The sequence below is a fragment of the Hyperolius riggenbachi genome, chromosome 11 (genome assembly GCF_040937935.1).
Source record: "Hyperolius riggenbachi isolate aHypRig1 chromosome 11, aHypRig1.pri, whole genome shotgun sequence".
In the NCBI taxonomy this organism is placed as follows: Eukaryota; Metazoa; Chordata; class Amphibia; order Anura; family Hyperoliidae; genus Hyperolius; species Hyperolius riggenbachi.
Window position 1 is genome coordinate 136,565,235 of NC_090656.1, and position 15,794 is coordinate 136,581,028.

Here is a 15,794-nt window from a genome sequence, read left to right on the forward strand (position 1 = left end):
TGCCTAGCTATCCAATAGTCTATATAGTATGTATCAGTAATATAGTACAACATAATACAAGCACAAGTATTAGCTGTTTATATCTCTGTTACAAACAAAATGACCACAAATAGAACTGCACTGTCCATTCTCAGATTCATGTGAAGTTTTAAGGTAGCCATACATCTAGGGATTTTGGTATACCACTATTTGCCGCTAGTCACGTGGGGCCGAATGTGGAACTGGGGTGTGGACAGCAGCAGGTAAAGTATAACTGGGCTGGCACTTTTTTGGTGGGGAGGGAGGATAGACAGCGGCCAGGGTTTAAATTTCCTGTTCACGGCAATGTGCCAGTGCATCTGAGAGACATTTTAGAGATTTATGTTTTGGATGAGTATTTTCACAGTACATGGTTTGCATCTTGGACATCATCCGCGTGCATGAACATAGTAAAACTAGTGTAAACCTGGCTAAATGTCATGTGTTCAACTGTCTAATTTGCCCCGTAACCAAACCCTGGTCTCCTATGTCAGAGGCAGTGACCAACCAGTGCACCATCCGGCCTCCAACATTATAATTGTATGGAAGTATTCAATAATAATAATAATAATTAAGAAACAGATAAATGGTTATTGGCCAATCTATAAATTGTTTTAACTGCACTCTTCACCATAACACCAGGAAACGTATCAATCCATCAAAACTCACCTCTATATGACCACAAAAACCTCTCCATGGTCCATAGCTCTCAAAGCATATTTATTACCTGCAAAATTAGTTACCAATTAACTTTGGTTGCACACATCTTAATCCAGGTGAATGGGAAGATTATGTAGTAGGTAACTGCTACTTCGTTACGGCCTACCTAGTGGAGAGAAGGAACCCTGGCAGCAGTTTTGCTTCCAGGGTTTTATTGGACTAGCATTTGTATATATTAGGAAACCAAAAAACATATCTTTAGTGGTGCACCACTACACCAATATTCGCCAGTGTGGATACAAGGGTGTATGCATAAATAATTTGAAGAGACAAAAAAAGTCCTTTTAAAGAGAACCAGAGACGAAGCACTGATAAATGTATTACATTTATCAGTGGGAACATGACAGTAAACACCTACCCTGCTTTTAGTTTCATTCTTATCTGCTTAATTAGTCTATTAGCAGCTGTGATAAGAATACCCGACTGGCTCAGTCTAGGTTTGACCTGGAATCATTATAGCTGAGTCACTCTTCTGTGGAGTCTTTTCAAGCCTAAAGCCTCATCTACACGCGTAGATGAGGCTGCGATCCGGCGGCTCGATTAGCCGCCGGATGGCTTCTTCCGCGCGTGCCTGCCGCGTCCCCGCTCGCCGCGCGTGTGCCGCATACGATTCCCCGTTTGTCCCCCCCCGGCGCCGCTTATCTTCCGCTCGATTCCCTGCCGTTGTCCCCTCGCGGGGAGCGAGCAGGGAATCGGCGGAAGCAAGATCCATCCTGTTGGATCTTATCAATCGAGCTGCATCAGCGGCTCGATTGATAAGGAGCATCGCGGCCGCATCTACGTGTGTAGATGCGGCTTAAAGGTCCGTACACACGTCGGACTGCAGGCAATGACGGGTCTGTCGTCACCTCCCGCTGGGCGCGTTTTCAGCAGACAGTCCGGCGTGTGTATAGTCCGTCGGCGGACTGATACGGCTGTTTCTGAGCGATCCGCCGGGCAGATCGCTCAGAAACAGCCGTATCAGTCTGCAGACAGACTGTACACACGCCAGACTGTCGCTGGAACGCCCACCCAGCGGGAGGTGACGATGGACCCGTCGTTGCCTGCAGTCCGGAATGTGTACGGACCTTAAGCCTGCCACCTCCTGGCTCAGATTTCCTGCTTTGCATACTGAGAGCTGTGATGACATGGGAGGGGCTACTCCTGCTGAGAGAGAAGCTCTGAAACAGACAAGTTTTCAGAGCAATATGATCTGTGTGCACTGACTGCATAGATACTGATGATGACTGCAGTTTCATTCCTATGAGAGACACTTCCTACAGGCAGCTGCACATCATACCAAAATTAAAGCACACAGATGAAAGGCTGCAGCAGCCTTTCTCATATAGCCTAGATAGCAGCCTAGTCTCATATAGCCTAGACAGCACATCCAGAACAACTCATAACCCGGAAGCAGAAGGGATATGAGCCGGCGACCATATTTGATTTTTCCTGGAGCAATAATGGATAAAAAAAACACTAAAAAAGGCACACCAGAGCGGCGAAATTATCAGGTAGAGCATTTATTCTTTACAAGCTATCGACTGATATGTTTATTTTGTGTGAAACGTTCATCTCTGGTTCCCTTTAAAGATGAGCTTAAATATTTAATGTATCAAAATGTGCAAAAATTGATTCACAGATCTCCAGAAAGATTAATCAAACATCATCCCATAAAAAGGTGCAAAAAATCACATAGTGAGATCAATTGTTTAATAAGGCGACAATGTCAACGTGTTTCAGGTAGACCCTTCTTCAGGCCCTCACAGTAGGTACATCTAAAATATAATATACGAAAATACAACATTAAAATACATCGACCAGAGAATGAATGGTTCCAGCACCAAAGAGAAATTGATGAACAATGCCACCAATATAGAAATGAAAGCAGAAATATACAACTGTATATAATTCCAGGTACCGAGAGGATGGAAAAGAGCAGTGAGACTAAGAAACCATGTCGCAGAAAAAACTGCGATAGTGAAAAATAAGAGGGCCCCCTTGAGTAAACTGCAAGGGAGGGATAAAGATGTAGATAATAAAATACCTACACTGTATATAGTAAACAGATGAAACAGATGGAGCAACATCTGGACAACAGCTAAGCCAGGAATCACCACCTTAGATAATATTAATGTATGTAATATATATCAATTAATATATCAATTAAACTCCGCCCAGTAAAATATAACGGCACAGAGCCAACAAGATAGTGAACAACTGTCAGGGACCAAATAGACCAACAAAGCAATGTATACTCGCTTTCACTGTAAAAAAGACGCCGCACACAGGCAGGACGGACCAGGAGAGAGTGGCGACTAATTGTAACTGAGACCACATTATATTATTAAACTAATAAAAAATGATCAAACCCAGCTGTTGAGCGTGTAACTTTTATTGGACTAGCACAGTTCTCTAATAATTATAAAAACAATTTACAACTTCTATAACAATTTCTTGAGGAAGGTACCATGACCAATGGAGCAAATGTGACTTATATTTGCCAAGAAATGTTTAGATAGGCTTAATTATTGCTTGAGTTGGAGCTGAGGGTGTCGTCATTACCTGAGGATTTCATTATTTGGGAAATTGTTACCGAGGTCGGTGTAACATTTGGGCTCCCAGCCTGTGCAATAGGTTGTAGGATCACTGTGGGATTTTGCAAGAAGGGCTAAACGGGTTAGACAAAGATGATGAATAATTGACGGTTACCATATTTTTCTTAATGCCTTCACTGTACTCAGAAAGTGGTTTTTGAGTGGAGAACTGAGGTGGTGAATTTGGGTGTGGCTTTTTGAAATGGACTTTGGCATTGTGATCATGCGGCATCTTTAGTCACTGAGAATATGACATGGCCTCAGGGAACTGCTGGCATAATTTCCATTTTGCATGTAAATAATCTCTGAATGGAAGTGAACATAGATCACAGAAAATAATCTTCTTATGGAATGCAACAATACTATCATCTCCCCTTCCCTTTATTTTGCTTGACTGCAAGGTCTTGTTCCATGTTTTTTGTAAAAGACTGATAACACTAGTGGCCACTTCTGGGTTGCTTGTAGTTTCTGTATATTTTCTAGAATTGCCAGTCTGTAGAAACGTCTTCAGTGTTAACTAGGCACCAGTCTGCCCATAATATTTTATGAAAAAAATATAGTACATTACAGTACAGTAGTTGTTTTGCTGCTTACCAGCTATGTTTTGTGCCCAGCTTTCCCTGATGCCAGGAATGCTTGTGCAACTTCTGTTCTGTACAGCAAATATGGGAAAGTGTCATTATCTCCTGCCCCCACATGCCAGATCCTTGTACAGATGTCTACTTTGCTAGCTGTGTTCCATGGGAGAGGCACATTGGTGGGCACTTCTCTCTTAGACCTTCCGGAAATGGACATGCATCGAGGTTCCTCTGCCTCTGTAGTGGGCCGAGTATCGTACATTGGGTACTTTGTGATTAAAGAGGAAAGAACCTGATTCCAAAGTTGATTCATGACTGTTAATTTTGATTGATGTTATACCAGCTTTTTGATCGTATATCTAAATCCAATTCATGCATGCTGGTCTTTGCAGATGACTCACACAGGAGACAAAAATGCTCTATAAGACTGTCATCACAACCACAAACTCTCTGCTGAGTGCACAGGAAATCCTGTTACGTGTCATCATTTAGCCAAGTTTTAGAACTGCGTTCAATCATGAGACTAAACCTGAAATAAAAGTAGCAACACAGAGTATGTCATAAGCCTGGGTAATAATGTGTTTTGTTATGCCTTTGTTTTATTTTCATATGTTTATTTTCTTTTTAAGGATGAAAAAACTAAACCGAATTACAAACACGACTACCCAGGAAATGAATAATTAAAAATGTTGTTTGCTTTTAGAGAGTCCATTTTGTGGCGGATCCCTGCACATTGTGTATCAATGGTGTAGTTATCGGATTAACATCCACAGACTTGCTCTTTCATATGGGTGCAGAAGAAATTAGCAGGTACAGTTCTTAACTAGTTACATTCTAGTATGTTGGCAGGATCAGTAATGCTTACTGGTCCCATGATTCCAGTAATTTCCTAGTATTCAGTGTGGACTTTCAGCCAATACAGTAGGACATGTTTTTATTGCTGTATTTTCAATTGAGAGATTATCCTCACTCTCTTAAGCTGATCGGAAATGAGTGAATATCTCCCAATGAGACACAGACAACAATAAGGGCCCGTTTCCACTACGCGCAGTGCTATGCGGAAACTGCTTGTTTCCATTGACACAAATTTACTTTACACATTGAGGTTCTATGCTGTTAAAACCCGCTATCTTCATTCCTGCATATTGCACTGCAAAGGAGATTTTCTTAATTTTCTCCAGTGTTGCCTCAGGATGTGATGCAAAATCTCCATAAGATGTGAACAAGGAGTGAGCAAACCGCAATAAAACCAGACGTGATATACAACTTAAAAAGAGAGCATTTTGGCAGGAGTTCCACTTGAAAATTTACACTATGCAGCTATAGCAAGCAATGATTGAATTCTTACTTGTAGCAATCACATAGTACCGTATATCCCTGGAGTAGAAGAGGAAGCTACATGCATATCAGTCTTGGCTACATTAAAGAGGAACTTTAGCGAAAAGGGTAAAAATAAATCAATACATTGCAAAGTGAGAAGTTAAAAATAGAGCGATCAAGAAATAATTTATATTTCCTGTGTAATTTGTTTATATTGTTTGACTCACAATTTTTTTTTATTACAAAGAGGGGGAAGGAGGCTGGCACTGCTGATATATACTTTAATCACAAATTGCGCTGATGCATAACATTATACATTTTATACAACATACAAGCTGTGTATATATTTAAAGTTCCACGTACCAGCATGTGTCCATGGTGTCAGTGGGTGCTGGGCACTAAAGCCATTTTTTTTTGTTTGTTCTGAATGCTGCCATGTCATACAGTCTATCTTTTCACTTTGGTGTGTGGAAAATAGTCATGTAAACGGTTTGTCGTGGGGTCGGTCATGTCATGGAGTTGGCTGTGCACTTTGAGCCTATAGACCCTGAACAAACATGCAGGTCAGAGGTTTGCCTGGATTAGCTGCATGATTGTTTCAGCTGTGTGATTCAGGACACTACCGATGCATGAAAGATCATCAGGATTCCAGGCGATTGGTATTTTAAAAGGAAATACATTTGGCAGCCTCCATATCACTCTTACTTAATTTGTCCTTAAAGTCATGATGAGATGCATAATAATATCCTGAGAGGAGCCATAAGGATAGCCAATCAGCATCTCTTAGATGGAGGCTGAATGTTGATTGTCACCATTGGCCATCTTAGAAAATGATCACAAATGACCATGTATTATAGTGAAGTATAAGATGTGGTTATTAAGTCTGGATGTCAGATAATTATAGACTTCAAATGTACCTCCATTTCTCTCAAATGCAGCAGGTATGACATTATAATGTAGAGTGAAAAAGTAAGCCTTGTGTATGGATAGAATTATGAAATAATGTTTTTTGCTTTTATTTTGTAATAATTCCAGTGGCTCAGCGGGCTCTCCAGATCGGTTCAGTCGGCTTCTCCGGCATATCCTCAGTCAGAGAAGGTAAGCGAATTTCGATGAAACTTTCGTGTGGTCAAAATTTTAAGTTATTTCAGCAAATTAGTATCGATTGGGCATTGGTGCAGGTAGAACATTGGAATTACATTTGGACAAATGAGCGGTGTTGGCTGAGGGTGAAGGAGCACTGATGAGGCTGGGAAGCACATAGGGATGTTGGGTTGGAAGAATTAGTAATGCCTCTGGTAGTATAGTAGTTGCTGTCTCTAGAAATGTCCCTCGTGGTGGTTAATGTCTTTAGAAATTCTGGAATATTCTGGTTAATAGCTCTGGAAATGTTCTTGAACCTGGCCATACACTCATCGATTTTTCTGATCGTATTCTGACTGATTTGATCACCTTGAATGAATCTGCCATGAATCTATCGCTTCAAAATATCTGTCTAATTGACTTTCAATCAATTTTGGGCAGTTTATCATTTGAAAGTCTGATTGGATGTGTTGGAAAATCCCTCTGTGATGGTACACAGAGTAGGGACACCAAGAGCCAAATATAGTGTAGTATGTACTGGTGGTTGAAATGAAGTATGATAGAGTAATAAGCTATACTCACAAAGCAGGGTTACCTCAAAGGCAACCATTGTATAGGCAGGTGGGGAGATTAGACCTGACCCCACTCAGGATTAAGAAGTCACTCTCTGTAGATGAGGGAAAAAAGGGGGTAACACCCCTCCACCAAGGGTGGACTTAATATAGCATAGTATGGATACAGAGGTGCCAAAAGGATAAAAGTGTCTAAAAAGTTTAAAACCTGAGGAGGTAGTGGTGGACTTGCCTCCTCTAAACAGACACAAAAATTGCCAATGTGTTTGTCAAATAAAACAAGTTTATTTACATACTCCGGGGGACAATGCAATGCATTTCGCAGGTTTGATCTTGCTTCATCGGGCAATAACAATGGAGCAATAGCATATGTGGTCAGTAGAAGAGCAAGGCACCTTTTTTAAAGCGCTAGTGCTTTGTTACCCATTGGCAGTGTTCTCACTGACGCAATTGGCACCGATCGTGGGCGTTTTGCGATTAGTGCCAATCGCAAACATGTTACCAGCAGCATTTTGGGGGCGATTCTGGAGTGATCACGGTACAGCGCTTATAAAGCACTGACCACAATCACTCTAAAATCGCGGAAGTGTCCAGTGATTTTTACTGCGATAATCGTGGTAAAATCACTTGCGCAAAACTTTAATATTTTCAGATGTGAACGGGACCTCATTGGACATTCCCAGAACATATGCAAAGCCGGTACATTTTAATGAAGGCAGAATATTGTGAGATATGGGGAAAATAATCCAGTGCTTTGTGGAATGAGATTTGGATTTCAGCTGATGTTTGTCTGCATCCATGTTGTATTTTATCATGATAAACCATATTTATCAGTAATAACTTTGTTTTGTAGCTACTATCCCTTGTACCCACCAAGTGAGGAAATAAATATAGACTATGAAGCAGTTTATAATTACGCTATGATGACAGTCACGCCGGATGTCTTTATCGTACCATCAGAGCTCCGCTTTTTCATAAAGGTTTGTAATAGTGTTCAGGCTTTTTGTTTGTTGTGTTTTGTAACCTTATGATGGATGAAAATGCAACTGTTGAACACTACAAAGTGTGTACAAGGAGACCTGAAGGTTCATTACAAAGGCTGCCAGTTCGAATACTTCACTAATTAAGTCATACGCTCTTACAAGAGTACATCTCGTGTGGAAAAACATTATATCTGTGACACCTGTATGCATCTGTCATAATTGCCCAACCATCTTTATGCTGCACACACAAGTGTCAGTGTAACACATTTTGGGACTTGAAGATGGCTAGCCTTGACACTTTTGCAGCCATGGGATTTCTGTAATTTTTCACTTGAATTTATAGAACACAAAATCCTCCAACACTTGAGTTCATCTATATTAGGTCTCTTGCACACTACATGCCGATTTTTTTATTTATTTATTTTTTCAATACGATCCGATTTTTGGTTCCGATTAAAAAAGTACTGCATGCTGCTACTTTTTTTTAATCGGAATCAAAAATCAGATCGTATAAAAAAATTGGAATCGCGTGTAGTGTGCAAGAGGCCATAAAAAAAGGAGGATGTGTATATTTAAAAATAAAAATACTGATTTTATACATTTTTTCCATACTTTTCAATCATGTCAGTAAGTGTTTCTCAAACCTTTCCACATGACTCCCTAGCGGTGCATGCTTTGCAGGCAACCTCACCTATGCACAGGTGGGGTAATTAGTGTCTCCGCTACATGGAATACACCTAGCTGACACTAATTACCCCACCTGTGCATAGGTGAGGTTGCCTGCAAAACATGCACTGCTAGGGAGTATTGTGGACAGGTTTGAGAAACACTGAATTATGTGTATCAAAAAGATGTTCCGTAAAACAAAATAGTTTTCAATGTACCTAAATGCAGTGTGATTTTCCAATGTCTTTCTAAATAAAAAAGGTAATTTATGAATGTTATGGAAGTGTTACCTTTATTATTTTACCAAGGTAGTAAAAAAGCCTCACTCATTTAATAATGGGCACTAGTCAAGTGGGCTGGTTTCTGGCAGCAGTTGTGGACAAGCATGGTCACGGGGTGGCCCGTGACCACGCCTGTCCACAACTACTGCCAGAAACACTCCCACGTGTCGCCCATGCATGTTAGGCAGCTGGCATGGACACAGGAATAGGGGAATTACTATATAGGACTTGGTTCAACACTTTGGGCTTGATTCACTCAGACAAATAGCATGCCTTATCTGAGTTAACACACCTTATCAGAGATAACACTCCTTATCTGAGTTAACACTCCTTATCAGAGATAACACACCTTATCAAAGTTAACACGCCTTATCAGAGTAGTATAGCGAGCGCTACGAACCAGGAGGGGCTCAGGGCAAGACGAGTGGAGCTCTCTTCATTGCCAATTAGCAGGCATAAGTTCGTAGTGCTCGCTATGCTACTCTGATAAGGTGTGTTAACTTTGATAAGGTGTATTATCTCTGAATAGGAGTGTTAACTCGGATAAGGCATGCTATTTGTCTTAGTGAATCAAGCCTTTTGATATGAGGTGCCTGATGCCGTGCTGGAATAAATCCAGAGGCGGCACAGGCACCTCTAATATACTACACTACATAGGCTCTTGATTATTCTTGTGTCTTTCTAGTTACTGTAGACCTAACCATAGTACCCAGGAACCCTGTTTCTCACACAATCCAACTATGGGCTTGACTACTAAGCCTTTCTTCCCTTCCCACCTTACATCTGCCTAGTCTAGGCATTGGTGCAGAGGCCAAGTGATTTTGCAAGCAGAAGGCCAGGAGATTGGCTGGAATTCTTCTCATCCCAATACCGGGACTTGCTGGGCCTTAGCAGAGCCTTGGCATTGGTCTGTGTTACTACAATAGCACCAGTTTGTTATCTTGTGATCCAGTACAAAATTACCTGGTTTAATATAACATTCATGTGATTAGTCTGGTTTAATATAATGTAATGCCTGCAATTGCTCTGGTTTAATATACTTCACAAGCAGCCAGTCTGGTTTAAGGCTACATTTCCACTAGTGCGTTGCCTTTCCATTGCGGAAAACTCGTAAACGAATTTCCATGCGGATGCGAATGTATGTGAATTTTAATGAGAAATCTCACAAGTTTTCGTGTATTTTTGTAATTATGCGAGCCTTAGAGTGGGGCAGAATGGGGCAATCCTGTTTTTTTCTGTTTCCTCTGATGCCTAGTACTATACTTGAGTGACTCTATTGTCACTTGTGTCCTCTGCACTAATCAGGTAGTGATTGACCAACTCACTCTATGGCCTCGATTCATAAAGCATTACCTCATGCGGTAATGCTGAAAACAGCAGACTTTACCGACCACTTAGCAAAATGTCAATTCATAAAGGCTGTTACCGCATGAAAAGCTGACATTACCGCCCAGGGAGATAAATTACCGACTTGGCTGTAGTTACCGCCAACACATGTCAGTAAATTGTCAGCAAATGTCAATTCATAAAGCCTGCAACAAGCGGTAAACCTGGCGGTAGTTACCGACACCTCTGGTGAAGTCTTAACAAGTTACCGACAGCTCTGACAGCTCTGATGAATGCAAAGTGCAGAGAGCCGAAGTCTGTTTGATTCATCTGTGGAGAGAGCCAGAGAGCCCTCTGTGTGAATCATTTCAGCAGGCAGGGAAAGACTGTGTGACTCATCTGTCAAAGTCATCAGTGGAGAGAGCCAGAGAGAGCCGTCTGTGTGATTCTTTTCCGCAGGGCAAAGAGAGAATCGAGACACTGCTCTACTCTACCGCTCAATGGGCTGCGGTAATTTACCGACCTCCAAGGGCAGCTGGGGAAATCTTTATGAATTAGCACACAGACCGTGAAAATACCGAGTGGGGTATTTTCCCGACAAGATTTTTTTATCGCACTGCTGTTTATGAATCGAGGCCTATGCCTACAACTTTCACAACATGTGGAACCTCTGGACATTGCAACATGTGGACAGTGCAACCTGGTTGCACTGCCACTATCTCTCCAGAGGGGCAGTAGTTGCTGCCTCTGCTAGGTGGCTGGTTAGTGCATGAAGTGACTGTGTGGCTTTTGCACCATGTTACTTGACATGGAACACCAGAGAAATATAATTTACATTCACACTCATTCCATCTTAATTGTCAAACAGAGGGAGGCATTGCCTATATTTTGCAGACCAAACCCAATGTATACAGGTAAAGCTAAAAGGCTGCAACACAGGGTTGACACACAAAAATGATCTTTTAGGCTCCTTTCCCACTACATCTGTTTCATCACGAAACAGCGGATGATATAATCGCATCAAAATGTGATAAAGTGCTAAACTCTGGTACTGTATTTTCTAGGCTTCCAGTCTACAAAGTTTGTTATAGCCATGGTCAAGGGTCAGACAAATGGTTATAAAGCTACTTCATTCATGTGTTGTCAATTCCATGCCTCCATATCCCGATTACACAACGATGAATAGCCTTAGTATTCTTCAGATGCTTGCATCGTGGCTTAAAACACAGATGCCATTATTAGTATCAGTGAGGCTGGGTGCAAGCCTGAAAAATGCATGCAATTGTGCAGTGTGCTCCCAGCTTTAGACTAATACACATGGGTTGCACAGCATGGAAGACACAGATTAATCTCACCCATATATGGATGGCGGTAGCTTGTTACAATAAGCTTGGCATACTATACAGAGACCTGCAGCAAAGTTATTTCTAGCCAGCGCACACACTCTGAGCTATCTCCTCAATTGTTGCCGCTGGTATATTATAACATACTGTGTATACAGTAAGCCTGTGGAAGTAGAAAGCAGATGATACATGAGAGGTTTATTTTGAGCCAATGCAAATTTTGTTCATTACATGCAAATTATGCAGCATGGACCTGGAGCAATCAGAATTATTACATACTACATTTAATTGGCTAACTCCAAGCTACATAAAATGTGCATCAGCTTGAAATTATTAGCATTGCACTGATAGTCTGCAGTAGGCAGTACAAGGAGCTGTGTGCAGAAAGCATAGTGGCATGCAAATGAAGGTAGGGTGGGGATGGCCACAAATTCCACTCCAACTACTTTCAATTCGTCTCTTAGGGTGCGTACAGACATGCGACTATAGTCGTTTAAAACGATCGTTACCGACGGCATTGCCCGACGATCGTTCGTAAAAAGTGCACTAACGATCATTAAAACGACCGGCCAACGAGATATGTCGTTGGTAAAGAACGATCCATTCTGCCAGATCTTTTCCAACGACCATCGTTCAAAAAGTAATGTCTGTACAACGATCGGTCGTTGATCGTTCGTTCTCAAAGCTTTGCACATGCTCAAACAGTTCTTTTTGACACTTGTGTTTGAAATCAGTTTATACATTATGTTGCGTACGCAACGCTCGTTCCAAGATCGTTCGTACACGAACAATGTTCAAAGTAGCCTTTCTTCAAACGATCATCGGCCGATACCTCCTTTAACATCGTTCGTCGTTCAGAACGAACGATCGTTATCGTATGTCTGTACGTACCCTTAGAGACTTGATCACGTCTCCAGGTGGCCTGCATGGAGTACTGCAATGACTAGGGCTATCATTCATAAAAGTGTTGTCGGTAAAGTAAATGCATGCGGGAAAACACAGCTGGCGGTATTTTAGACTTCTGGGTGCTTGCGATAGCAGTGCGGAGATTTCCCAAACTAGGCTGGCAGTAGGCTTGCGGAAGCACAGAAAGCTGCCGAGTTGATACATTTCTCTGTGTTCCGCTCTACTGCAGCTGCCTGGGAGGTCTGTGTCTCCATTAACTTAACACTGTTATCGCCACATCCAAGGGAGCTGTACTTCCCGACCTCACACAGCTTGCGGTAATCTTTATGAATTAACATATTGTTAAATTTTTTACGATAATCACCGCACAAGGCAGTGATTTATCGCTCTGCTCGGTAATGTCAGCTTTTCATGCAGAAAGAGCCTTTATGAATGCAGAATTTGCTAAGTGTTAAGTGGTCGGTAAAGTCAGCTGTTTAAACATTTCCGCATGCGGAAATGCTTTATGAATGATAGCCTAGCTCTTACATATATTTAAGCTTTGAGAATTTTTTTTTTTTTTTGCTGTAGGTTTACCCTTTTTTGTAGATTCTCGGGAACCACACTGCATTATGAGTGTGAAGATGTGTGCAGGCAGCTATCTCTTGGTGCTGACTGGTACACACTAGATTGGCAGGATCAGCCACTTGGTCGTCCTCTCTGAGGTGGAGTGGAGCTAGTAGCTTGTGTAGCACCAACAAGGTTATTTAATTGTTTTAACATAAATGTAGCTTTATTTTAAACCTGTCCAGCCAATATATCCACCCAGGTATGTCTGCTTCAGAAGTGTCCACATACTGTATGCCTCTCCTCGTAGTCAAAAACTGGAATGATTCCCTGATCCAGGTTTTCATGTTCACTGTAAAAGCCTGATCTCTAGAACTCTTCATGGGATCATAATACAATGTCCACTGGTGTCTATAGCCAGTTTAAAATACCTGTAGATATGGTAGTAGTCTGATTGCATTTGGATCAACCAGGCAAGTGTTGTATCTATAGCTTGTCTTACACATACCACCACTGAATGCTTTTGAGGGAAAACCCTTTACATTATATTGTTTCCAATAGTAGGCTGGCAATTTCTAAAGCTATGTACAGGTAAGCAATATTTCATTGTTGGCCACTCAAAACACTTATAGGAATGATTGATATGGCAGGCTAAGCACTTCGCACTCAGCAATAAGCAAGCTTTCCACTGTGCTGAATACATTCAGCTCCAGTGTAGTTGGATGCAGAAGAGGGAAACCCAGTAAGCGTGATGGTTGCCCCCAGCTTGCTAGTCTACCCTACTTGCAAAACATCATTCCTGCTGTTAGACTCTCCTGAGACCCCTTCCACATTGGTTTTATTATTATTTTAGTATTTATATAGCGCCAACATCTTACGCAGCGCTGTACAGACTATATTGTCACCAGCTGTCCCTCAGAGGGGCTCACAATCTAATCGCTACCATAGTCATATGTCTATGTATGTATCGTGTAGCGTATCTATCGTAGTCTAGGGCCAATTTAGGGGGAAACCAATTAACTTATCTGTATGTTTTTGGGATGTGGGAGTAAACCGAAGTACCCGGAGGAAAGCCAGGCAGACACTGGGAGAACATACAAACTCCTTGCAGATGTTGACGTGGCTGGGATTCGAACCGGGACCCAGCGCTGCATTGGTTTAAATTGTATTAAAGTTAGAATTGATACCTGAGCTTGTGGTAATATTTTAAGTCTTTGGAGGGTCTTCCCCAGGACCCCTTCTTCATCAGCTACCTTGATTGCAGTCTGGTGCATTTTTAATTGAATGCAGTCTTCTCCCTGTGCTGCTGGCATATTTCTACAAGAGGTCTGTAAGAGCGCTTCTGCTCAGCCAATTTCCCCCTGCCATCTCAACCTCTGTCTACAGGTTCAGTGGTTCCTTCTGGTGATGATGGTTACTCTAGCCATGGTGGTGGGAAATTCAAATTAAATTTCATGCCATGGCCAACTAGGTTAGCCCTAGTTGGCCATGGCATGATGACACTTTTTTTTTGTAATCAACTTTGTAGTTGCAGTACACATAAGGAGGATGTATATAAATGTTTTGTCTGCATCATATTCTGTGTGTATTTATAGAAACCTTGAACCTTTTTTGTCCCATAGGACGTCTGTGGGTGTACCTGCATTAATCCTGGTCGTATAACAAAAGGACTAGTTGGAGGAACATATAGTCGATTTTTAGTGAAGAAAGAAAACGCAGACACAAAGACAAGGAAATCCCCATGTATATCTGCTCAAGTAGTAAAAATCTAACAAAATTACTACGAAGAGGTTTGAGGGTAACAGCCCTTTATAAAAAGTGGACTGAACATACAAACTAAGTAAACATGGATACAATGAAATATATCTGAATAATGACTGGGTAATATCACTGCTGCTTGGATGAAATAATACCTACAACTTTTCTGTGGGGAAAATGAATGTTCATTGTTTTGATAACCTGTTGAACTAGCTATGTACAATAAACTAATGACATGAACACAACCTGGTAGCACATTTTGATTTTGCATTTTGTAAAGAATGTTCAGAACAAATACAGCCACTTTTGTGGTTAGGGAAGTTGCCAGTTTTGAACTGCTTAAAAGAAGTGGCTGTGACACCAGTCATGTGAACAAATCATTTAACCTCCTCTAAAGACTCGTACACAAGCTAAAGGAATCCACCAAAACAACTGTGCATTGTCTTGGCTGAGAATCTAGTGTGTAACCCATGATCCTATTTATTGATCCACACTAAACCACGTCACAAGACCACGCTGCTTGCTTCTGTGCAACCCATTCTCCCCTCCAAAGATAAACAAGGACCCTGTAGCTTTTGGGATATCATAAGCATGTGTGGTGCTGTGATATTATTTTTATCATTTTGAATGTTTTACTCACTGATTTTTGTGCCAAAGAAGGGAAGGCGTGATGACATTTAATTACTGTATTAAAGGGATACTTAAGTCAGGTTAAAAACTGCAGTTTTACTTACCTGGGGCTTCTACCGGCCCACTGCAATCGGCCTGTGCCTGCACCGGTACTTTAAGATCTTCCAGGTCCCCCGCCGTGGCTCAGTTTCGGTGACTAAGCCTGTCACCAGCCCTGTCCATGTATGTCCTCGTTCACGCTCCCGTGGCTGGGAACGTTCACGCGCAGTAGAGCTTTTCTTGTATTGGATCTGCACAAAACGCTTGCAGCGATGTGAGCATGAACGAGGACGTACTGGCTAGCGATATGCTGGAAATACACGGTACGTTTCTGTACCGTGTATCGACCAGCTGATCCGGCCAGCTGATAATATTCAGCTGGCCCGATCAAGCCGCTCGACTCCTGCCCGCTCGATCCCCGCCGGCGGACAATGGCAGGGAATCGAGCG

General features: G+C 41.8%; 1 protein-coding gene across 1 annotated transcript in view; it reads left to right on the forward strand.

Annotated features, from left to right (window-relative positions):
* The window catches only part of POLA2 (DNA polymerase alpha 2, accessory subunit), a 99,921-nt gene extending 85,000 nt beyond the window's left edge, over positions 1-14,921 (forward strand). Inside the window, exons 16-19 of the mRNA XM_068261128.1 lie at positions 4,596-4,702; positions 6,248-6,310; positions 7,721-7,847; positions 14,541-14,921. Of these exons, the coding sequence (XP_068117229.1) occupies positions 4,596-4,702; positions 6,248-6,310; positions 7,721-7,847; positions 14,541-14,690 (447 nt within the window). The 3' untranslated portion in view covers positions 14,691-14,921. The remainder of the gene's footprint in view (positions 1-4,595; positions 4,703-6,247; positions 6,311-7,720; positions 7,848-14,540) is intronic.
* Positions 14,922-15,794: the final 873 nt, after the last annotated feature.